The sequence below is a fragment of the Dreissena polymorpha genome, chromosome 3 (genome assembly GCF_020536995.1).
Source record: "Dreissena polymorpha isolate Duluth1 chromosome 3, UMN_Dpol_1.0, whole genome shotgun sequence".
In the NCBI taxonomy this organism is placed as follows: Eukaryota; Metazoa; Mollusca; class Bivalvia; order Myida; family Dreissenidae; genus Dreissena; species Dreissena polymorpha.
The window spans coordinates 86,902,970-86,928,489 of NC_068357.1; the positions used below are offsets into that span (position 1 = coordinate 86,902,970).

A 25,520-nucleotide genomic window follows, 5' to 3' on the forward strand; every position below is an offset into this window, starting at 1 on the left:
AACGTTGTAAGGAATTTGAAAATTTGAAACATAGTTGACCAAAAGATTTCTGAAAATATTTTCGGTTGCAAAAAGCAAATAATAACGATAATAATATACGTATTGAAGATTTCAAGAACCATTTGGAGCAAATGTTTGCTGATATAAACCAGACTTCAAATGTTGAGGCTGAGGATTTCAATAGTAATTACGATTTTAATGATTTTTCTCATACACTTGGAGAGCTAGATAATCCAATCACATATGACGAAGTTTGTAAAGCTATCAAATCACTTAAGGTAGCGCACCTCTAATGATTTCCCGCGATTTCTTCGAAGGTTGAAGAGCCTACTATTAGGTGCCGTAGCCTAGTGGTTAAGGCGATAGACTAGAAATCTTTTGGGATATTTCCGCGCAGGTTCGAATCCTGCCGACGACGTATACTTTTTTGCGACGCGTTTTATTTATTTTCTAACGTAATTTGATTTAATATGGCATATAAGCTATATTTATTGTTAAATATGTTGCAATTTTTATGCACATTCTTCAATTATTAAAATTAAAACAACGTTATGGCGAAATTGGGTGATTTACTGTTGAAAATACGAACCATGCATGTTGCATTTTTATTTTTATTTCAAAAAGTAAACGGTAAATCTGTCTAGTTCTTGGTATTTTTGCTGTATATAGTGTTTCCATAAAAACTAAGTTTAAAATATGACTTAAATGATACTATTTTGAATTTTATGACACTTTGTTTTTAACCGACCCAATTTTTACTTGGCTGAAATCACTTACATTTCATGGCGCTCTTCCATAGATAAAAATTTGTAAAAAATAAATGTCTGTAAAATAATACTTGTTTCATCTTGTTTAAACTTTAAACACCTTTACAGCATCTGTACACACCAACTGCATGCCCATATTTGGAAATTTGAATGAATTATGGAACTTGTATGTACCCCAGGGGTGAAAATAAACTGGACAAAAGCCGAGCGTGGGGTAGGTTTTGAAAAAATCGGTATATTTTTTTAAAAAGCATGGAAAGCCTACCTACAAATTTGCATGTAGTTCAGTGAAATGATGCTGATTAAGAAAATAATTAATTAGATTATATTTGGATATGTGCCCATTAGAGGTGCGCTACCTTAAAACAAGGAAATCGCCAGGTACAGATAAATTATTAAACGAATATTTCATAGAAGCTTGTGATATTTTAGCTCGTCATATTACAGTGATATTCGATGTTATTTTGAACACGGGAAATTTCCCAGTTGCATGGACCAAGGGTATTATTGTCCCCTTACATAAAAAGGGCGACAAGTCTGATGTCAAAAATTATAGAGGTATTACTTTATTGAGCACCTTTGCAAATTTATTTACATGTGTACTAAACCAACGTATATCAAAATGGTGCGAAGAAAATAACACCATTTCTGATGCACAATTTGGATTTAGAAAGGGTAGATCGACAGTAGACGCAGTATTTGTACTACACTCAATTATTGAAAATTATGTTAATTCGAATAAAAGTTTGTATTGCTGCTTCGTAGATATGAAGCGTTGTTTTGATTCGATATATCTCAATGCCCTATGGTGGAATTTGTATTAAGCTAACGTTGATGGTAAAGTGTTGCGTATAATACGCAGCATGTATCAAGCTGTTAAGACATGTGTTAAACATTGTAAAAACTATTCTGATTACTTTAATATAGCAGTTTGCTTGAGGCAAGTGAAGGTAAAATTTGCGTAAGAGAAATAGCAAAGGTATAGTTATACACGATGTGTGTTTGATTATTTTGTTATTCGCAGATGACATGGTTGTTATTGGTGAAACCCCAGAAGATGTAAAATTGTCAATAGATCATTTGCATAATTTCTGTGAAACATGGGGATTAGAAGTGAACACTGCGAAGACAAACGTTGTAGTATTTCACAAACGAGTTGGTTTAAAACGTAATGAAAAATGGATATATGCTGATGAATAGTTGGATGTTGTAAATGACTTTAACTATTTAGGTGTTACATTGAACTACACTGGTAATTTTAATCTTAATTCTCAGACGTTATATGGAAAAGGTTTAAAAGCATTGAATAATTTATTGTCAAATCTGAAAAAGATACGAATGTAAACCAAGAGTAGCACTGGAGCTATTTGATGATTTTGTTTCTCCTATTATTACGTATGGGTGTGAAAATATGGGGGTTTACCAAATCATCACAGTTAGAAAGGCTGCATCTGAAATTTTGCAAAGCTACGCTTGATGTTAGACAATCTAAAGCTAATGTAGCTGTCTAGGGTGAACTGGGTAGACACCCATTGTATATAAACCGTATGTACTTATTATAAAATGTTGGTTAAAGTTAAAGGATAGTGATAACATTATTACCAAGTCAGTTGTAGAAGATGCTACTTTTGATGCTAGTAGTAATAAAACGAATTGGTTTAGTAAATTTAGGAACCTTCTTACAAGATATGGTTTTTAATATGTTTGGTGTAGTGACATGCCTATAAATGCCAACCAGTTTATGTGTACATTTCGGCAAAGGCTAATTGATGAATATTTGCAACAATGGCAAGACAATGTTACATATAGTGGAGTTTTAACTTTGTATAAAACACTTAACCTGTCACATGGATTTGAATCTTATCTAGATCTCATTCTGTCGAGAGATCTCAGCGTTGTATTTACGAAATTACGTATATGTTCCCATAAATTGAGAATATACACTAGTAGATACGAAAAATTGGATAGACATTTATGAATGTGTCAAATCTGTTCTACCAATGAGATCGAGGACGAATTTCATTTGATGTTTAAATGTACAGCATATGCTCATTTATGACCAATTTATATAAAACGTTATTATAGGAATAGACCTAGTATGTATAAGTTGATACAACTGTTTAATACAAACAACAAATCTGAATTGTTGCTGTAACGTAAATATATAACCAAAGCTTTTAAAATTCGCAACGTAGCATTGATGGATTTATAACACTGGTAATTGTATACAAGACAACAGACTAGTCATTGATAGAATACATTATAATAACAGCTAGGTATTTGATTATTAGATATTTTGTTCCAACAATACATCTGTATTTCCATATGAAATTAATCATAGTACCAAATAAGCATTAATATTGATTGTATATACGTTCATCCTGTTAAATAGATGTGATAAATAATGACCCATACTTCATTGTATAATCCTATTGTATTAAGTATTATATGTATGCAAAAGCTGTAAAGTTTACGTGAATAAAATATGTTCTGTTCTGTGCTAGAACTAACCTGTACTAGGATCGAATGACAATTTTCAACAACAATGCTTAAAGAAAGGAAACGATTAAAACAATAATATTCACTTGCTTGCCTCTTAAAGCACGGTACACGATATGTGCTTATGTCTTATTGAACTAGCACTAGCCTGCGCTAGGATTTAAGAACACTTAAAAGGGTTTGCAGGCGAATAAAATCGTTAAACAAGAAGAGTTATTGCTTCTTGGAGCCTGATACAAGTTATCTGCGCGTGTGATGTTCAACCAGCACTTGTCATTATTATATATCATTAGCTATTACCTTTTCACGCCCGGTAAACCAACTTATACATCCCCAATAGAGATACGCTTATAAATCATAAGTTGTACCACGGAGCATATCATCTAGAGTCCGTGGTTGTACTGATACATACATTATCAGGAAAACTGTCACAGTGGACCCTAATGAGTCGTTTTAATTTTTCCGCATGTTCATCGAATTTGTTACTCGTAACAGTCGAATATTGTATCCATTTTGTCCTATATTAACATTTTACATTGCCAGCGACATCAGAATCTTCTCCTTTTTCTCAAATCATTTTGGAACGGCCACAACTCACAAAATCTAATAGGGATTCATAAGTGGTATAGGGATACATAAGTACTATTCATAGTCAGCATTTCTCTCGTTCGTGTGAACGACTTTGAGGGTCGAGTTATATTGTATCGTATCTAGTCCAACTTGTTGACGCTCTCAAATATTAAGCTACTTTTTTATATTGGTACTCGTATATCCTGATACTTTCAGTGATGGTACACCATAATTATTACGGCTGGAATTATGATTTGATAGTTTGATATGTCATTCAACATGTTTTCTTGCTTTTACACTTATTGAAAATACATGAACCTAAATGAAGCACTTTGTTTCAGGGAACATTACCTTGATACAGACGCACGGCTCCGGGGCAGGCAGGCTGTTACGTGCTTGTGTGTTATTCAACAAGCATTAACATGTGATAGGAGCTAAGCCAATTATTAACAGTTGTGCTTAAAAGAAGGAAAACCATTAAAACAAGATAAGTAATTGCCTTTTTTAGCTTGGTAAAATATGTGCCGATGTATTATTCAACTAGCACTAGCCTGTGCTATGACCTAAGGACAATTATCAACAATAAGCTTAAATGAAACAAAACCATTGAAAGAAGATGTATTGTGCCTTTCGGAGTCTGTTTTGTACTTGTGTGTCATTTAACTAGCACTTACCTGTGCTAGGATCTAAGGACAATTATAACAATGTGCTGAAAAGAAGGAAAACCATTAAAACAAGAGAGGTGTTTGCCTCTTGGAGCTTGTGACAAAATTGTGTTAATGTGTTATTCAACTAGCACTAGTCTGTGTTAGGATCTAAGGACAATTACCAATAAAGTGCACAGAGTGCACAGAGGAATTAAACCAATGAACATTAAACAAGTTACGTAATTGTGTGTTGTTCAACTAGCACTAGCATGTGCTAGGATATTATGACAAGTATCAGAAACATCATTGAGCGAATGATGTTGTTATTTAACAAGAAATATAAACAAAACTGGGAAAGTGCAATGCAAAATTCATTTTAAAAAATGAACGCCAAAGACGAGAGTACTTGAGTTTTGTGAGATAATGAACCCAAGTGGCACAATAACCACACAATTGATGACGACGACAACACAAAGTCAACATAACGAAAATTCCACAGATACTGTAAAATAAATGTTGACAACGACACCGATTTCGATGATGAAAACAAGGGTTCTGACATAGTGTATATATTTAATGAGAAGAGAAAGGACAATAATTACACAGAAAGGGAGGCCTTCATTAAGCAAGAAAATATAAACGTAAACCTGAATAATACCAGACTAACTCATAAACTAATTCAGATAATAAAGCTAATAGTATAAGGCAATTGATGATAAAGACAAGAATAACAAATATAACGCCAAATAAGAAGATTTTAGAAACAACGGGAATGGCTAAACATGTCAATCTAAGCCAGATCTGGACCAACAAGCATACTAGAATTGATGCGAAACCCAAGTTAAATGACGAGATAGATTTACAGATAGATGACGATTATGGTACCGGTATAGAATCTGACAGCAGATGTATTGACGAAGATGACAATGATGAATACAATTACTGTGATCATTCTCTGAAAACTGTGAAATATTTAAGAACGCTTTAAAGATTTCTTTAAATTGTGTTTCATATTTTCTGATACAACGTATTTTCAAGTCTGCATACACAGCAGGTAGGCTTCCATCTTTGCCAGTACTTACATCAGCCGTTTGGGCCGAAGTTACCCTCGTGTTCCTAACAAACATAGAATAAGGTACCAGACTGTTTAAAATGTTGTCTTAAAGGGACCTTTTCACTGATTTTGACATGTATTGAAGTTTGTCATTAAATGCTTTTTATCGATAAATGTAAACAGTGGATCTTAAAAGATCCAGTTAAAAAAAACAGAATAAAATTAGAGAAAGAAAGAAAAAAGTTACCCTTAATTGGGCTCGATCCACTGACCCCAGGAGTAAAAGACTATCGCTTAGACCACTCGGCCATTCGTGCTTACGATGAGAGGTGTATTTTATGCTATATTTAAGCAATCCTCGTTGTATCACAAAATACAACGACAACAACAGAACTCTTCAAATACTTCAATCGTTTCGCGTTGCAACGCTTTATAATTTTCAGGTTTTTAAATCGTCAAAATATGCGTATAATGGATGTTTTAGAGCATGGTAAATCTTCAGAATTACTGTTCCCTCCCAAATATCATAACTACAACGAAAATTGCGAATCTGAATCTTTTTTTTTTTAATTTTGTCAATTTTCCAAAACGTGAAAAGGTCCCTTTAATGCGGAATTAGTAAGTGTGTTCATAACAGTGTGTCCGTTTCGAACGCACTATTACTGCGCCTACGTGCATGTGAAATGTTACATGCTCTCCGTGAATAAATAGCGATTACTTGACTGTTCGCTTATCAATCGTTTTTGTATTAATTGAAACCTTCACTTTTGTCTTAAGTATTGGTATCTTTCTGGCATTATTTAGGCTGATTCCTTGTTGTTGGCTCCTCTTTTCTTAGATAGAGCGCGGGCTTTGTGTTAACTCTCGAGAATATACATATTTTACACCAAACTCAACGTTTTCTCCAATTAAATAAAGTTTAACCTTTTTCTTATCAAAACGTCTCATTTTCAAGATCTACAAACAAATGCTCAACGTTAATGTCAAAGAGATACTTTTATAAATTACGAGCCTGATACTGCCACGCACTCTCTATAAAGGGTAGCTGTTCTGTGTAAATGGAAAGTGACGGGTGTGCACGGGATAGACAGTCACCATATCATCATTATTATCAAGGTAACATATTCAAAACTTAAAGCCTAGTCGGTTATATCTGTAGACTGCTTGTTAAGCGAATGACTACCGCGGTAACAGTATCGCCGTTTACACGAATAGATATGAACGCGTTCAAGGTTTATCAAGTCTTACATATTCGGTGAAGGTGGACACACTTTAAATGGTGCATAGCCCATTTAGTGAATCGACCAAATGACAAGCGCAGACGCGGTGTCGGAGATTTTCGCATTGTACGAGGGGGTGGGACACACCGGCTACCTTGGAGAGGCGGTGTCCAAGACCCAACACTCCATACAGTGCGGCATGCAGGCGGAGGCGGACGGAGCACCGGAAGAGGTAACGCGTGCGTCAAATATGGAGAATCGGAGATACGATTCAATCTCATAAAAATTAAATTTGCTATAGCTCATGTGTCTCGTACGTGGTTAATGTTAGGTCATATCATGATTGCGTAAGATTTGGTTTCAATAATATTGGGTTATCAAACTTACAGCTTCGGCTTCCTGTACGTACGGCGAATCAATTATCAGACATACGAACATCTCTGTGAAATTGTTACTAACGAAGATTAAAAGCGTAATACGTTCAAAATGTCGTTGTTCAGAATCTGAGAAAATAATTAAGTTTGTTTGCGTATCATTGATCGTTGCTATGATGAATAAAGGTGTTCTGGTAGTATTCCTGTTCCAGGTTACATTGAACATTAAATGGTGTCTGAATAGTTAATACATTGAGCATATTTAGTGTTTCGCAAAATGCGACCGGATATCACATTATTATATTTGCAGACGGTGTTAGCCGCGTTCCTTCACGACATCGGGCACCTGCTCGGTGCGCGCGACAATCTACCGGAAATGATCACTGATGACGTCAATATTGGAACAAGTGACCATGACGTCATTGGCGGTGATTATCTCCGACGGAAGGGATTTCCAGCGATCGTGTGTGACATTGTAGCCGGACACGTACAGGCCAAACGATACCTCGTCTTGAAGGAAAACGGTTACTATGAAAGTACGTAACAGTTATTGCCGAAAATCACCTGTCTTGAATGAACTGTAAATCCGTCATATATTGTCTTAAAGCTTCAAATATTTTCATTTTTATTGTATGCGACGTAGTGAGTATATTTCATGTAAATACCTTACCAATTACCGCATGTGCATAAAGTGTCCTCACAGATGAGTATGAGCGCACTTATATTATTATACTCAATGCATAACCTCAATGAAACATTGTATTAACGCCCCACCCCCCCCCCCCCCCCTCAAAAAAAAAATAAAATAAAAAATTAATAAATAATAATAATAAATAAATAAAATAGTAAATAAATAAATAATGTGTGCTTTGAATACTTTCACAATATATAATGTGTGCTTTGAATACTTTCACAATATTCGATTCGCGCATTACTCGTGTCTTGAATTTTGATCATCATAGCCAGGTATATTTATAGATTTATCAGACGCAAGCAAGAAAACTTTAGTTCATCAGGGCGGGAAAATGTCGGTTGCTGAAGCAGAAGCGTTTGAGTCGTCTGCTGCGTTTGATGACATCATCAGGATGCGTCGCTGGGACGAGATGGCGAAGGACCCACTGTGTGAACAAGCGCCCCTGGACAAATTCAAGCGTCTGTGTGAAAAGGTCCTAATTGGGAATTAGGTGTAGATGATACACGATACATTTGAGTTTTCAAGTTAAATACGGATGTGACTTGAATTGTTCAATGGATTTGTCCCCTCTCTCATAGCGTTTGATCATATCTGTTCTGAATGGCGCAATTGATATTGAAATATCCTTACCATTCTACATGTAGTTGAAAGAGAGCATACGTGTAGATAGGGTCCTTACCAGCACTGGGGTTTCCGTCATGTATGATATGATTGTATTTTCATCGGCATATTGCTTCATCTCATCATTAGCTACGGACAATAAAATAACACATGCGATACTCAGTCACTTCGTGGTGGTCATTTGTTGCGACTTATTTTAAAATGATGATCAATGACAAAGTTACCATTCGGACAAGCTGTTATATTTCCAACTTTTACCACTGACCTCTTAGTGTTACCCTGAACATGAGGAAGGGAGAATGTATTACACACGACATGCCGACTCCTCGTGGTAGTAATATGTGGCGAGTTGTTTTTAAAAAGAATAATGAATGACAATGTCGCGGTCCGGAAAAAAAAACCTGCTATATGACTGTTTGACATTTTTCTACACGTTTTACAATGCCATTCGATGTAAGGAAACGAGAGCTACACGCGACACGCTTTCAGACGATGGTTTCCCATTGAGAAATTCAAGGGTTATAACTTTAAATGCCTGGGTAATTCTAGTTATTATATTAACTTGGCGTCCATTTTATGCTAATAAACATTTTTGGCTCAACATTTTCAGACAGTTCTGTGACGATAAGCTGAAACCTGGTCGAGTATGAGAGCGGACACCAAAACGTGTCGACATACTGACACACAGTGTAAATAATATGGCTAGCTTCGGGGGCTTTATAATATAAACGAGGGCTTAACGTATTAAACTTACCGGTAATTTACTTCTTCACTATTCATAAATGACACATTTGAGCATTAACCGGGTCATCACTTGAAACTCGCTTACCGGTATATAGGAACAACCAATACTTGTTATCAGTATTATGAATATATAATGAGGAATCAAAATTTAGTATAAACATATAATGATGAATCTGTGTTTCAACATACAAATAACACAAATCAATATCAGTGGACTTTAACCCGTATATGTACATGATCCGAGTCTCTCGGAAGCATGTCATCCATGTCGGCGACCACAAACGCGGTAACAGCCCACACTGCGGAACACAAGTTCATCGCTATGGGGTCTTGGACAGTCATGGTGTCGCCTACAATAGAATTCAAATTATCAACAGAAGCATTTGACATACAGTATGCACTGTGAATTACTCAGGTTTATCAGCAATAGATTTATAAATAGTGGTCCCTTATTTTCCCACGCCGAAGAGCGTATTTACGGTTACAGAAATTGAAGTCCATTTTTGTGAAACTTGAAGAATGATTACATCAAAGTGCTACAGCGCATATTGTCAAAGTATCGCGATGGAGTTTTACGGAGTCTTCCCCTTTGTGAGAATTGTTACTGCATTGTTTAAGGAGTTGTTACCTTTTGATTAAATTTGCATTTTCACGCTTCTGTGCAAACTCATCCTATAATACGCATGTGGTTTTCGTTTATATTTTAAAGAATTATCAACTGCAAGTACTATAGCGCATATAGATTTCACGATTGTTATTTTTAAGAAATTATTGAACGTTGTTTACCCTCAAATCTAAAAGCTACTTTGCATAAACTTCTCCTATAGTTGATATGTAATTTTGACAAGATTTTTACGAATACTTACATTTATTTTCAAATGCTTAACCGCAAATTTTCGAGTATTTTTTTAATAAGTTATTGATATTTATTTACAATTTTATTTATAAGCTTCTGTGCGCAAATACTCGTCCATTCGCGATTTCCGTCAAAATGTGTACATCATAATTATCTCCAAGTCCAGCAAAGTATAAAGTCATGGATTTTAAATTGATTATTTTTTACGGGGATGATTGTTCTTGGTTCAAAATTGTAAACGAAAGCTGTTTGTTCAACTTCTGCTACATTCTGTTTGCGATTTTCGCCAAAGTTTAAGAAAATAATAAGCTGAATGTGCTACGGTACATATTGTTGTGTTTACACGATTGCGTTTTTTTTAAAGAGTTATTGCCCTATATCCCAAATAACATACTACAGTTTTTGGTGCGCAACTCCTACATTTTACATTATTTTCTATCGAGCTGTTATGTTTAAAATTACATATAGAAGCTATTGTGCGCAACATAGAATATATTACTCATGCCATTTTGTCAAACTTTTACAGATTTTCATTTCAAAGTGATACAACACATAACGTCAATGGTTACCGATTGTATTAGTTGTAAAGGAGTCCTTTGTTTAAAATTACATAATGCCCGATCCTAGTGCTTGTATTTAGTATTTTTCTTAAAATCTAAACCGACAATTATTCCAGTACCGGTCAAAGAACTATACCCTCAGACGAGAGAAACACTATTTGAGACAGCTTCATGTTAAATCATAGGCAAAAATTGCTTTTTGTAATAGTTTTATTGTGTTTGTTGCGTAATTTGCTTCGCAACATGTGTTTGATCTGATTATTTGTACATGTTATAAAATTGCAACTTTAAACATTTAGTCACATGGTATTATAAGGCCAGTAAAGGACACTTTAGCTATCTTTCATAGCAACCACAAAATGTTAAAGTCCAGCATGTAGGAAAAGCGAAAGAGTACCGCTTACCGTTAGTGTGATGATAGTAAAAGTAGTTGTCGTTGGCGTTCCTGAGGCTCGCGCCCGGCACCCCTGCCGACATCCAGGGACCGATGTCCGTGCCGTCACCCTGCTTGTCTAGTATGGACGCATTGATCGGCTTCAACAGTTTCAGCACTTCCGTCATTATCTTGGTCGCATTTGCGTTTCCTGTGCGAATTCATTAATTTTTGGAAAATAATTTAAGAAAGAACAGGAAGATATCATGAGTGAGCTCTGGGAATACTGGGCTTAATGGATGTGCTTAAAGTATCGTCCCAGATTAGCCTCTGCAATTCGCAGTCTAATCAGGGAAAACACTTTCCGTATAAACTTGAATTTGTTTATAAGATACGTCAACTAAACGAAAGCATTCCATAAAAGCGAAAAGTGTCGTCCCTGATTAGCCTGTGCGGACTGAAATGGTTAATCTGCGATGATAGTTTATGCACATGCATTAAGTCCAGTTTTCCCATAATGCGGCTTATATAAACGTTTATATGTCCCGTATCGTACTTATAAGCACGAGATGGAGTGAATGCATGTTTATGCAATTTAATTTGACGAATCATTCTTCGTCTTATTTAATTATTAATTTTATTATTGTTGCCTTCTTCGCCTTGCTATGTTGTTGATCAATTTATTGAATTACAAATACATGAATAAACTTATTGCCTACGGCCTACATTGAACTCCTCTCAAATCGATTTTTTATACTACCAGTACATTGTGATTGTGAAATTTCAGACTGATCACAAAGTGGGGATCTTAATCATAAACTCGGTAACAATTGCTAGACGAACAACGCGACCAATGTTGTTGATGATTGTGGTACAAATCACATCCTTTAACTGTATGTATTTGAAAAAAAAGAAGATTTAAGCGAGTGTTACAAATACAACAGTAGCTTCTAATAAAGCATTATTAAATAAGGAATAAACACGTGGCTTTTGCAACGATATAACAGATACTAGTAGCTTAATCTGCGTCATAATGCAGTGGGCTGGATGGGTAAAATTGATTCATAATATTGTGGGCTAGTTAGATAAAATTGATTCATAATATTGTGGGCTCGTTGAATAAAATTGATTCATAATATTGTGGGCTGGTTGGATAAAATTGATTCATAATATTGTGGGCTGGTTGGATAAAATTGATTCATAATATTATGGGATGAGTGGGTAAAATTATTTCACAAAAAATTGACTAGATTGGTAACACTGATTCAAAATAAAGTGGATGGGGTGGATGGATGACGAAATTTGTTGCCAACAGATTGAGGGGAAGAGAGAACGTAGACAGGCATGACTGACCTGTGAACTGAATTCCGGACGGAGTAAACGTCCCCTCGTCAGACTCCATAACGAGGCTCATCGTGTCGACCTCGTTCTGGAAACACAAACACTAAGTAGATGTGTATCTTGATTTAAACACAACTTCTTAAATCTTTTCGGCTCGGAACAATCTTGAATAAAAAGGCGTGTCATGGAAAAACAAGAATATCAGTAAACCAGATGGGTTTTCCCCGATGAAACACTTTGTCGGTGTATGGATTAAAAGTGTGGAAACGAATGTTCAAAGGACTCGGACAACTCACTGGAGCGGAAATACAAGACTAGTATAAGCGCATCTTTACCATGTAAGAATACTGCATATGAGAATTTATCAAAGTCAGATATTAATTAATGTGAAACAGAAATGAAAGGGTAATAACTGTTTGAAAAAAAATGGATTGGAGCAGAACAATCAGAAAATATACGCATGTCCAGCCACTAGGGATGCTACATACTAAGTTTCATAAAATTTAAATCATATAGATGAATTATTGAGCAAATGCTTCCTGAAAAAATTCAACTGAGCGGAACGATTTAATGTTGTATGCACATGCCAAGATTAAAATGAAAGTGCGTATACGGTTTCATGAAATTCGGATCATAATTTCTCGCACATAAAAGAAAAATCCATTTGAAGTTTACAAACTTATCAAAGTGCATAAACTAACTTGAAAATAATTTAACCGAAACATCATGAAAACGATGCGCATGTCAATCATAAAGGGATACTGCATATCAACAAGTTTCGTCCAACTCGAATCATAATGGCCTGAGATTTAGCTCGGAAACGCAAGTACTATAATTAATAATCACATACAAATAATTGGACCGAAACGACCGGACACAGACGCGCATGCAGATTCGAATTTGAGTTGCGTGCGTAATCGGAAAAGACATTGATAATAAAAGGGTAATAATTAGAATGGAACGACCTGACGAAGATACGCGTGTTTGGATGCTGGAGGGCAAGCTTAATTAAATTCTGATCAATAACGACCGAGATCTTCCGCGGTAACGAAAAAAAAGTGAAAAAACGGAAGGACAAACATTGCGTGTGAAAGAAACACTTATCAGGAAAATCCGTTTCAAACCCAAGCACAATCAGTTCCATGCAATTCGGACAAACGGACGAAAAAGCTAATATATGATCTCCCTTTTGAAAAGCATAAAACGAGCCATATGTATTACAAGAATTTTACTGCTGTTTTCACTGAAAACGTCTTTTTTAATTTATAATTTTATGTATTATGGAATAAAATATATACATTGTCATGAAAAAATGCTTAATATGGCCAACTATTCAACTTAAGGTGTGTTTTTGGTTTTGGCGGCCATCTTTGACGTCATTTTGTTTTCATGGCAACTCCAACACTTATGGAACAAATAATACCCATTTCAATAAAATTCAGACTTAGACCTACATTTTTATATATAAAACTTGCTTTTGGCTTTCCTAGACTACTCTGGTCCCATAGTTAGGGTCTCATTTGCTACACTACTAATTGTAACTGCAGCCGCGACGTCACTCAACGCCAATACATGTATTCGTTTATTTTGCCCAGTTTTACAACGGTCTTTAATATAAAATCGATCGAGTTAGCTTTCTCCACATATAAAACGTTACGTACTGTTTAACTGAAAAATTATGCTTTTGGTACGACAGCTTCAGCACAATGCATATGATGACGAAGTTTTCAAATTTACCATGAATCAAAATTATTTGTGGGACATTAATTTTCGTTTATTTTGTGGGTTGACCGATCCGAAATTTAACACACAAACATCGGAAATTACCAACGCAAATTCACTTTTCCCACGAAAATCAGGAAACCACAAATTTCCGTGTCCGCGAAGTGTCAATTTTTAATCACCACGAAATTTCAATCCGACGAATATAACTATTTTTACAGTATATGGTATATAGAGCACGAAGTTTGAGCCTAGTCAACCTTGCACATGAAGCTTCTGATTTGGATACAATGGCATGTATTTCATTTAGCTTTTTTCATTTTAAATTGAAGCGAAAATGACTGATCGAACATGCTTACTTGATGGTCTTTAAAATAGGCCTCTGACCCGACGCCTCCAAATTCCTGAGAAAAAAACGTAATTTGATTTGTTATACTGAATGTTCAACATAACATTATCAGTTCGGTAACTTAACAAGCGAATTAAAATGCATGCTCTCACATTAGTTCTAAATTTCTAATACAGCATAGCAAACTTTATGACCCAAGGTGGATCCGATAAACTAACAAAACTGCCAACTTGTCACAAAATACATTCGTTTAAAGGTCTGACTTGCATTGATTTGTGACGCATGTATGTCGCAGGATGACACAGAAATTATTTGAAGATGTCAAGATTTAAACTATTTTAGAGAGCTGGCAATGCTTACATGGATAATTCAATCAGAAGTGTTGCAGGCAATATAGTTGATTATCGGACTTGGTGTATATTTAATGCCCACAGACATTGTCACCACGTTTGATAATGATAAAAGAAACTAATAAGGACCTAAATTGATGGACTATCGGTACCCGGTTCCTTATATCAGCCTGGCTCTAGGAAAATGGAACATCGTGCATGTGCGTAAAGTGTCGTCAAATATTAGCATGTGCAGTCCACACAGGCTAACCAGAGTCGACGTCTGCTGCCAAAACTGGATTTTCGCTAAGAAGAGACTTTATTTACCGGTAATCGAAAACCGCAAATTAAAGCAAACGTGTCCTCCCTTATTTGGTTGTGCGGATTGCACAAGCTTATCTGGGACAAAACTTTAGGCACATGCATTAGCCCCGTTTTGACACAAGAAACTCAGTCAACAAATCTGCCCACATTACCTCGGCCGTCCACAAAACCATGCGCAGCGTCCGCTTTGGGCGGAGTCCTAGCTGTCGAACTAAAGAAAGCGCCTGCCAGGAGATGAACGCTCCGCCCCCGTCGTCCATCGCCCCCTGACCCACGTCCCAGCTGTCCAGATGACCGCTTACTAGGACAGTCTGAAACATTTAGTACTAAATTACCTGCAGGATACCTATAGGATGGTTTTAAGGCTCGTAAGTAAGGACGTAGTCATTTTTAGCCCTCCGTCATGCGGTTTTCATAAAGAACAGCTTTGTGTGGGTCCCGTGTATTCTATAAAGTATGATGTGAGGACTGATTAAGTGTGTATTTATTATAGTTTACTGTTGAGATACTCAACGACATTTTTTATTACTGGTTCAACCTATTTCCTTGCCAGTGTTTATCCAAGCGTTGTTTGAATCTATTCAGTGTTCTGCATCCACAACATGTGGGGGTAAACTGTTCCACACATGTATATATAGGGCCGTTTACACTAATCCATTCGAAGACAACCAAAGGTCAACCCTAGAAATAAAGTTTCCTTGAAGCAATCCATCGCCGTCCCCGCCCCCCTCTTCTAGCTCAATGATCCATGTCCAATTGTACTGGAGCCCATTCAAAACAAGTACTGTAGACAATACTAGGTTAACGTGGAACCGAACCTCGCTCTGGGAAAACGGGGTTTAATGCATGTGCGTAAAGTGTCGTGCTCAGGCCAATCTGGGATGGCACTTTACGCACCTTCAATAAACCCAGTTTTTTTCAGAGCGAGGCCATTTTTTTATTATATTTTTGAGCAAGGCTTACTAAACCCGAACAACGCGCCTGCGCGTACTGACCTGGTCCGGGTATGTGCTGCCTTTGATCTCTGCCACGGTGTTCCTCGACATCACGTTGGGCAGATTCTGGGCGGACATGTTCAGAAACACCTCTATTATCTCCCCTGAAAGGTAGGATGGTTGAATAAAGGTTATGATGATTTGCCACCCGCTGTTGCAATTTATTATTGTATGTTCTGTTTTATATCATGAATGCACGTTGCGATGTATTTGATGTAAGGTGCTTTTATTTGCTGAAAAAAAAAACACTAATTAAGATAAACAACATATTAATATAATATATGATGCGACATGCTTCGCGATATTAACGCTTTACCCTTAGGTAAGTTCACAATATACTACTTCATATCCCTATGCAATCTAACGTAAAAGCCAAAACTTACATAAATTTATACCGGTCAATGCAACATTTTACACATTGAGACCCATAACCATACATTTTCTTAAAGAACATGCTTAGCTGAGTCGATTAAAGTAATAAAAAAGAGTATGATATATATTAAAGAACTCGACACGAACAAACTGTTTTTGCACGTTCTTTCTTTTGGCCATGTTCTAGAGGAATGCAAGCCGCCTCAGTGCAATGTTTTAATATAGTCTTTAACTTTAACACATATCAGTGATTTAGTAGTAACAACAATCCTTACCCTATCGACATCTTCGAAAGAATAACCAGGAACAATTATATTCATTGCAAAACATGTATTCGAGCAAATTTTTTTTTATAGAGATTGCCCTAAGCTACTGATTTTTTACCAGGTTTTCCGAAGGAAAAAAAACTGGTTATTAGATTGGCGAATGTCGGCGGGCGGGCGGGCGGGCGGGCGGGCGGGCGGGCTGGCGGGCTGGCGGACTGGCGGGCGGAACAAGCTTGTCCGGGCCATAACTTTGTCGTTCATTGTGAGATTTTAAAATCATTTGGCACATTTGTTCACCATCATTAGACGGTGTGTCGCGCGAAAGAATTATGTCGATATTTCCAAGGTCAAGGTCACAATTTGAGTTCAAAGGTCAAAAATGGCTATAAATGAGCTTGTCCGGGCCATAACTTTGTCGTTCATTGTCAGATTTTAATATCATTTGGCACATTTGTTCACCATCATTAGACGGTGTGTCGCGCTAAAGAATTACGTCCATATCTCCAAAGTCAAGGTCACACATTGAGTTCAAAGGTCAAAAATAGCCATAAATGAGCTTGTTCGGGCCATATCTATGTCATTCATTGTGAGATTTTAAAATCATTTGGCACATTTGTTCACCATCATGGGACGGTGTGTGGCACGAAAGAATTACGTCAATAATTCCAAGGTCAAGGTCACCACGACTAAAAAAATATTTATTTTGATACAAATGGGGTTAATTATAAACAATTATCAGATAAAGGGAGACAACTACAACTGAACTGATTAAATCAGTTCAGTTTTAGTTGTCTCCCTTTATCTGACTTTTTTTCACATTGAAAACCTGGTTTTGTGACAATTTTGTCCCTTGTTATTGTATTGTTACCTTAACGCAGTGCGTTACTATGAGCATGGTGGGTTTGGGGAGGGAGGTGGTGTCATTTAACTCCAAGAAGCATACTGTATGGTTTTCGCCTCTTGGAGCTTAATTGACATGTGACAATTCTGCACACCATGCGCAGCGTTAAGTGCGCTTAACTCTTTTCGCGATGTACCGCAAAACACGACGCACCGCAAAACACAACAGCTTACACGTTCAACCATTTTCATTTCTGTATAAGCACTGAGCCTCCTACCTCTTTGCGCCATGCGCCACATCATCTCGGCATCCTCAACAGTGATACATGCCGTGGGAATCTGCTTAATGCCTTGCGCGTAGTCCTGAGTTACAGCAAGCATGCAACATAAACAAACAGTCTCCCAAACATAGAACTAAGCAGTAAAGCGACAGGAGTCCACTTAAAATCAATTACAAAATAAGTTAGAGTTTAACATGTAATGAGGTGATGTGGTTTATAACACTTTGGAAAACATCAATTTAACGGGAGTTTTTAAGTGTTACGTTTCTTCCCATGCCATCATCAATATTAACATGTGTACTGTTATATCTCATAGATGTACATGTACAAACATAAACATGATACGTTGGGTATAGTTCAATGCTATTTATTTGAACTGCACTTCCCCTTCTAAAAAAGGCTGATGCCGAAGTGAAGTGAGTTTATCAATTTCAATACACAACTGTTGCAAAAATAAAATAAAAAAATAAACAAGCAGTAAGCATGGCATATTACTAGTAAGTGGTTAGTCATTTAATGGTGTACTTATACTTAAAGTTGAATAGCTCATGGAGGGGCCATATATTCCATAAATAAGCCGTTTCAAAAGAGAATATACGCCGACCTGCATGCCAGTGTGCGGGCTGTCTACGGATAGAGGAGTGATGCTGCGGATTAGGGAGGCGACAGCGCCGTGCTTGGCGGCCTTTGCAGCCCCTAGTGCGCGGTACTCCACGGAGATCCCGTAGCCCAAGTAGTCCTGGTTGTACACGACTATCTTACCCGGAATCTGTGGAGAGATTCGTGTTAAATTTCAAAAGCATATGCGTAAAGTGTCGCCCCATATTACCCTATGCAGTCCGCACAGGCTAACCAGTAAAGACATTTCCGCCTAACACTGGATTTTAGTTTAAAAAAAACCCTTATTGAAACGAAAAATACCATAAAAGCGGAAAGTGTCATCCCTGATTAGCCTCTGTGAACTGCACAGGTTACGCACATGCATTGAACCCCATTTACGCAAAACGCTACTTATATGTACATGTATATGCATATCTCCAATTTTAGGACCAATACTTTGAAGTCAACACTATTCAGTCCTACTTAAACAATCGTTAGCCCGTAATAAACGCGGGTATTCAGTATAATTTGTAAGGAATGATTGATTGTACGTATTTAATATTTAAAAAATACATCAAATCAACGTAAAATACATATTCTCATTGCATTAAATATCGAAGACGATTGTTAGTTAGAACATTATTTAAAAATACATAGACGGTAACGTTCGTGGCTATAGTCCACACATGCTAATCAATAACAACACTTTTCCACTTATATGGTATTTTCCTTTAGAAGAGACTTCATTTTAATGAAAAATCCCACTGAAGCGGAGAGTTTTCTCCGTGATTACAGTAAGCTGTGGACTGCGCATGCTGATCTGGGACGTCACTTGATCCACATGCATAGAGCCACTTTAAGCGAGGCTCAAATGCATGTTCTAAATACTAGTAGTTGCGTTATCGTCGATTCAAGCAACGTCTTCACAAAAGATATCAATAGTGTCATCCAAAACGCTAATAAAATAACAAATTAAAGACAATATCGACAGCGTCCGATTACCTCGGCAGCTCTTGCCTCCAGTTCGTCGAATGACCTCACGACGATGACCTCAGCCTGTATCCCCTTGGGTCCAGTCCCAACGCTATACCCCAGTCCCAGCATCGGTAAGGAATGCACGCGGGGCTTCAGCATTGTGGCGTATTCCTCCCCTCGCACCCAGTGGGGCACCTGACATGGGATATGTATGAAGGTAAGATATGAAAAATTAACTGGGCTTTAGATGATTACCCCGAATGCATAGCAAGACGAGAAAATAATTGTGTTGAAGGGCAGTCGGAATCAGTCCCCACAATTGCAAACCTTCAAATGATGTATACAATTCGTGTGCTCGAATTTCGAAGTTTATTAGGTCGTCCCGCGCATGTGTTTCCAGGGTGGCGGATTCGCGAAGGAACCCGCGCCTGTCCGGTAAGGTAGCCACCAAACCAATATCATATGCACCGGGATTACGAAACGAATGGCGGGTCGCTTATGCGAGAAACCTCTAAGCCAGATAAATCAATCTGATTCAATACAGTTTTTTTAAACATGAACAGACAGGAGATCAATGCTCAAATGTAACATTTTTTATCACTGGTCAATTTAAGGTTCAATTTTAGATTTCCGTATTCATGTTTTGTTAAAAACATTACTTCCGGTAATAAAAACACATGAAATAATGCTACAATAAGCGTAACAATTTCAAACGTTCAATTTTGTACAACAAAACTGACAATTATAACCAAGTGTACACCATTCCACGACTTCTGTTCATCACAGGGGCATCGACCAACAGGGGCATAGACAAACGGTTTGTTCTGTGTGGGGTCGTATGAGATGATTCCCCCTCCGATGTTTGATTCGTAAAATCATGTTTATACAACTTACTCAAAATTTATTCTAAGCTTACACAAGCACACAAAGAGCATTTATATTTCCTGGCTGTAGTATATTTCGCTGCCGTTGGTTTTGAGTTATCTGCTGCAAGACGTTAATTATATATACATGGCGGCGATAGTAAATGTATGACGGCGATAGTAAATGTATGACGGCGATAGTAAATGTATGACGGCGATAGTAAATGTATGACGGCGATAGTAAATGTATGACGGCGATAGTAAATGTATGACGGCGATAGTCTAATCGTCTTGCAAACACGTTGAGTTACATGTTAAGGCAAATGTCATGGTGCAGTGTTAAGCTTGCCAGGGGAAGGCCTGATGTTGATCAAAATACGTATAACATGTACACGTATAACATATACACATATAACATATACACATATAACATATACACGTATAATATGTACACGTATATCATATACACATATAACATATACACGTATAACTTATACACGTATAACATATACACATGTAACATATACACATATAAATTATACATGTATAACTTATACACGTATAACATATACACACATAACATATACACGTATAACATATTCACCTATAACAAATACACATATAACGTATACACATATACAAGTATAACATGTACACGTAAAACATATACATATATGACATATACACGAATGAGCCTCGCTCATGGAAAACGGGGCTTAATCCATGTGCGTAGTGTTTTTCCAGATTAGTATCTGCCGTCCGCACAGGCAAATCAGGGACGACACTTTTCGCCTTACCTGGATTTTCGCTAAGAAAAGACTTCATTCAAACGAAAAATACAACAAAGCGGAAAATGTCGCCCCTGATTAGGACGTCCATAACCTGGGATGAGACTTTATGCGCATGCCTTTACCCCCGTCTTCCCAGTCGAGGCTTATGTCGTTCCTACCTCCGCTTTCTCCCCATGCACATTTTCCAACTTGTCCGCTTGTAGTTCTTGCAGCATGTAGTCTAGAAAAACAACAACACGACGTACAAGGGACCTGACATTTACCAATCAATATATATTCAAACAAGTAATCGTATATATAACATATTTCTTGACGTTTCGTATGCAATACATATTGCAAACATTCATAAACCTTATAAGGAGCGCTAAGATACATATTCATTTTTATTACTACGATGATTCGCTTTTGGTTGGTCTTACCGCTCTAAAATTAATATTGCAATATGCTTTATAATTACAATTATATACACTGAAAAAATCGAAGTATGGCGAAGGATCATAACACATGAAATTGCAATCTTCGGATTCTGCGACATCTGTTTAACAATAATTAACATAATATGCCGTGCTCTGTGAAAATGGGGTTTAATGCATGTGCGTTAAGTGTCGCCCCATGTTAGCCTGTGAAGTCCGCACAGGCTTATTGAGGACAACACTTTGCGCATAAACTAGATTTTTGCTAAGAAGAGACTTTCTTGAAACGAAAAATATCATCAAAGCGGAAAGTCTGGTCCCTAATTAGCCTGTGCGGATTGCACGGGTTAATCTGGGACGACATTTTACGCACATGCATTAAACCCCCTTTTCACAGAGCCCAATTATTACATAGACTGATGGTCACAATAGTTATATTGCACACACACAATTTTTTTCTTCGGAATATGCTCAATTTGATTAATATTATCATGAACGATATCGACAATGTGTAGGGCAATCAAAATTATGCTAATATCAACGATAAATAATCTGACTCCTGCGTTTATCTGTGTATATCCCGCATTGAATCAAACAGAGGTTGTCAAAACTTGTGGTAACAATATTATTATATCCGTATATAGAACTTAATATGAAGCATTGTTAAAACAATATTAAATAAACTTGATGCGACCTGTTTTTAAGGTTGTACATTGAACAGAGATAATATATACCCGTTTTCAAGGTTGTATGCTGAACTGAGATATAAGGTATGTCATAATATTGCAAGCCGTATCATATTATAATTGTATCTAGAACATACACCGACACATACATCTGACACAGTTACAAACGTGAACTGGTCAGTAACCAACAGCGGACCGAGTCAACGAAAGTCGTCCTTTATTAATGTATATGCGCCGTGTTCTGATAAAATGGGCTCAAAACATGTGCGTAAAGTGTCATCCCAGATTAGCCTGTGCAGTCTGCGGTTTACACAGAATGAGACTCATGTAAGGAACCGGGTACCGAGGGTTCATTAAGGATCAATTGGTTATTGTCGGCTCGGGTTCTACTAAAATGCACCCCGGGTACTCTTTTAAAAGTATACTTTAATGTTCCCCGGGTACGGAAAATATACTTAAACGTACCCGGGACTTCTAACGCTTAATAAGTCGTTGTCGGCTTTTTAAAATTAATTATGTTCATATTTATGTCAATAATTTTTAAAATTGCCTCTTTATTATCGAAAATCATACTAAAAAAGTAATGTTGAGGCATTTTTTTTTTCAAAGAGAATTTTATGCGGGAATAAAACTCGGGTACAGTCTAAATTGTCCGGGTGCGTTTAAGAATATTTTTCGTACCCGGGGTACATTAAAGTAACCGGCGTATCTTTAAGTAGTACCCAAGCCGACAATGACCAATCAAGCTTCATTAAGTATGGTCACTCTGGTCGGCTGTCGTGGTGAACTGACAATCCACTGACCCGATTTTGATTACATGTATTTCAAAATGACTGAGTAACGTAAATGAATAGAACACAGTGCCAATTTCAATAAGAGACAAAAATACATCAAGAAATAAACGGACCTATTGCGTTTTCCAGGTTGACAGTTCCGGCTAACCGGTACCCAAACATGTCCGTGAAATTGGCTAGTCGGTTATAGGACTGGTTCTGTGCGGCACCATATACCGACAGATCGATGATCTGATTGGCAATATCTATGGAAAAAGAACACATAAGGCGACATAACTTGTATTATGACAATAAGCGTTTTCTTCAAATTAAATATGTGAATCGCGAAAGCGTTTATGTCAACTTTAAAGAAATAAACATTTCCGGAATTGTTCAGACTGGCATACTTTTTCTATTTGTGCCAGTACGCTTTAGTGTATGTGATGAAGGAACGTGTATATTGATGACTAAGTACACTATTAATACTGTATTTTTATAATACTTTAGAAATAGGAACTAAACAAATAAAAATGTTAGGTCACAACTACGTCTGAATAATCTCACATAAATCAGCTATATATGTATTTCACCGAACTCCTAAACGAACGATGCACATATGAAGCGTATAGCATGCATGATCGCCTTCATATTATAGACTTTAATGGTACACACGTTTATAGAATAATAGGTATAAGTGTATACAAGTTTGTGTTAATAGGTGTATGAACATTATGAGTCAATGCATCCATGAGTCTCTCTCTGAACAAACAGGGCTTCATGCATGTGTGTAAATTGTCCACCTAGACTAGCCTGTTCTGTACGCACGGGCTAACCAGGGACGAAACTTTCCACTTTCATGATATTTTTCGTTTAAATGAAGTCTGTTCTACGCGACAATCCATTTTAGACCGAAAACGTCGCCCCCTGATTAGCCTGAACGGACTTACAGGCTAATCTGGGACGACAGTTTACACTCATGAATGCATTAAGCCCTGTTTTCACACAGAGAGCCTAATTTATATTATACCCTGGTATCCTGCAATCTCTCTCCGTATATTGGCAAAGTCCAACTGGAAAGATACTGAGGAGTGCTGAAAAATCAGCAACGCTGTAAATAAAGTACCATTGAAAAAATTAGTATAGCTGTTGGCTCTGTAAAGTCAAATCTCAAAATGTTATGACGTTGTAGTGGATATGTTGTCCGTACGACCAGTTGGTCCGGGTTTGAATTATGTCCGCATTGAGCGTACATATTGAATATTGAGTTATCACTTATAATTAATGATATTGCTTTTCGTGCCTCATGTCGAATGTAACATGTAAACAATTTAGATGTAGTCAAAAATTATTGTGCCCAGAATTGAACTTTGGCATTTCCGGATATGGCTGTCCCTAGGAGATCACCCCGTGTAAAACAACTAAATTACCTAAGAAATTTTCATGTAGAAATATGATCCTCATTGCTTATGAAATCCACTAATATCTGAAGTTATGACCACGTTTCATAGTTATACATTAAGTTTAGCATTGTAAAAAGCGTTAAAGTTTAATAAATATGATGAATTAATTAGATAGGCCTTTTTCATGCAAGATGTTATGATTAGGGTATATACACATGTGTACAGAACATATGTCACATTATATGATCGTAAGTTAGCTCTATTCGGGATGTACAAGAAGTACTACTGGATTAAGTATTCTACTATATAATAGCTACCAGGGACCTATACTACTAATACATAAAGTGTACATGAACGCTACAGCATATGACTTACCGATTAAAATCTTCCAATCCATTGTTCCGATATTCAACACATGTAGCAGACTCGGACAATCACTGTGACATATCTGCCTCGTTAACCAATCTGTCACAAGTGTTTACTTCCTACATTTGAGGTTAAAAAGTAGAACAAGGTTTCACTGCACTATATTGCGTGAAATGGATACATGTACGTTCATTGGCTGTTTTAGTACACACAATTTTAATTGAATCTGTAACGAGTTTGCTTTATGTGTAAGAATTTATGCAAAATGAAGTCTCTGCTTATTAAGGTTAAGAGTCTAGTTTAAACCATGCGGTGTAGATACCTTACTATACTTGATGTATTCACTGAAACAATAGGCTCCGTCTCGTACCAGCTTTAAATCTTCTAAATTTATATATTGGTATAATGGTGCTTCTTAAATGAAGTTAGGACGATTTATTGTAGTTTTTATTTACACAAACGGACATAAAAGAAAACATAGTGTCAGAAGTTTATGATATATACAATAACAAGTTCATTATGGATTTATCGGGTGAACTCTTTCAAACGGCATGTGTATCGACTGTTTGATGAGCTGTAAGAGCACAACATAGACTCCCGTATAAAAAGTAGCTAATAGGCTATTAAAGGGGCCTTTTCACAGATTTTGGCATATTTTGAAGTTTGTCATTAAATGCTTTATATTGATAAATGTAAACATTGGATCTTAAAAGCTCCAGTAAAAAATCAAGAATAAAATTAAAACAAGGAAAAAAAAGTACCAGGGCTCGAACCAGTGACTCCCGGAGTCCTGGAGTTAGTCTGAAGTAAAAACGCATTGGCCCTCTCGGCTATTCCGCCGAGTATGCATAGAAA

At 36.8% G+C, this 25,520-nt stretch overlaps 2 protein-coding genes across 3 annotated transcripts; one reads left to right on the forward strand and one right to left on the reverse strand.

Annotated features, from left to right (window-relative positions):
* Nucleotides 1–6,764: 6,764 nt before the first annotated feature.
* LOC127875131 (2-amino-1-hydroxyethylphosphonate dioxygenase (glycine-forming)-like) lies at nucleotides 6,765–8,608 on the forward strand. The gene is made up of 3 exons (XM_052419965.1): nucleotides 6,765–6,989; nucleotides 7,442–7,667; nucleotides 8,110–8,608. Exons 1-3 carry the CDS (start codon nucleotides 6,846–6,848, stop codon nucleotides 8,313–8,315), a joined length of 576 nt encoding a protein of 191 aa, XP_052275925.1. The 5' UTR covers nucleotides 6,765–6,845; the 3' UTR covers nucleotides 8,316–8,608.
* Nucleotides 8,609–9,337: 729 nt separating this feature from the next.
* LOC127875126 (carboxypeptidase Q-like) lies at nucleotides 9,338–24,841 on the reverse strand. 2 transcript variants are annotated; one of them, XM_052419959.1, is made up of 13 exons: nucleotides 24,675–24,839; nucleotides 23,927–24,007; nucleotides 23,034–23,165; nucleotides 21,186–21,247; nucleotides 19,401–19,568; nucleotides 18,403–18,567; nucleotides 17,796–17,880; nucleotides 16,040–16,143; nucleotides 15,197–15,355; nucleotides 14,402–14,446; nucleotides 12,333–12,408; nucleotides 11,011–11,190; nucleotides 9,338–9,540 (listed from the first exon to the last, which is right to left on the reverse strand). In XM_052419959.1, the coding sequence occupies exons 1-13, from the start codon at nucleotides 24,694–24,696 to the stop codon at nucleotides 9,398–9,400; spliced, it is 1,422 nt and encodes a 473-aa protein (XP_052275919.1). In that variant the 5' UTR covers nucleotides 24,697–24,839; the 3' UTR covers nucleotides 9,338–9,397. The 2 variants fall into 2 exon arrangements, with proteins under 2 accessions (XP_052275919.1, XP_052275920.1); XM_052419960.1 differs by lacking the exon at nucleotides 14,402–14,446 and having other exon boundaries at nucleotides 24,675–24,841.
* Between the last annotated feature and the right edge of the window lie 679 nt (nucleotides 24,842–25,520).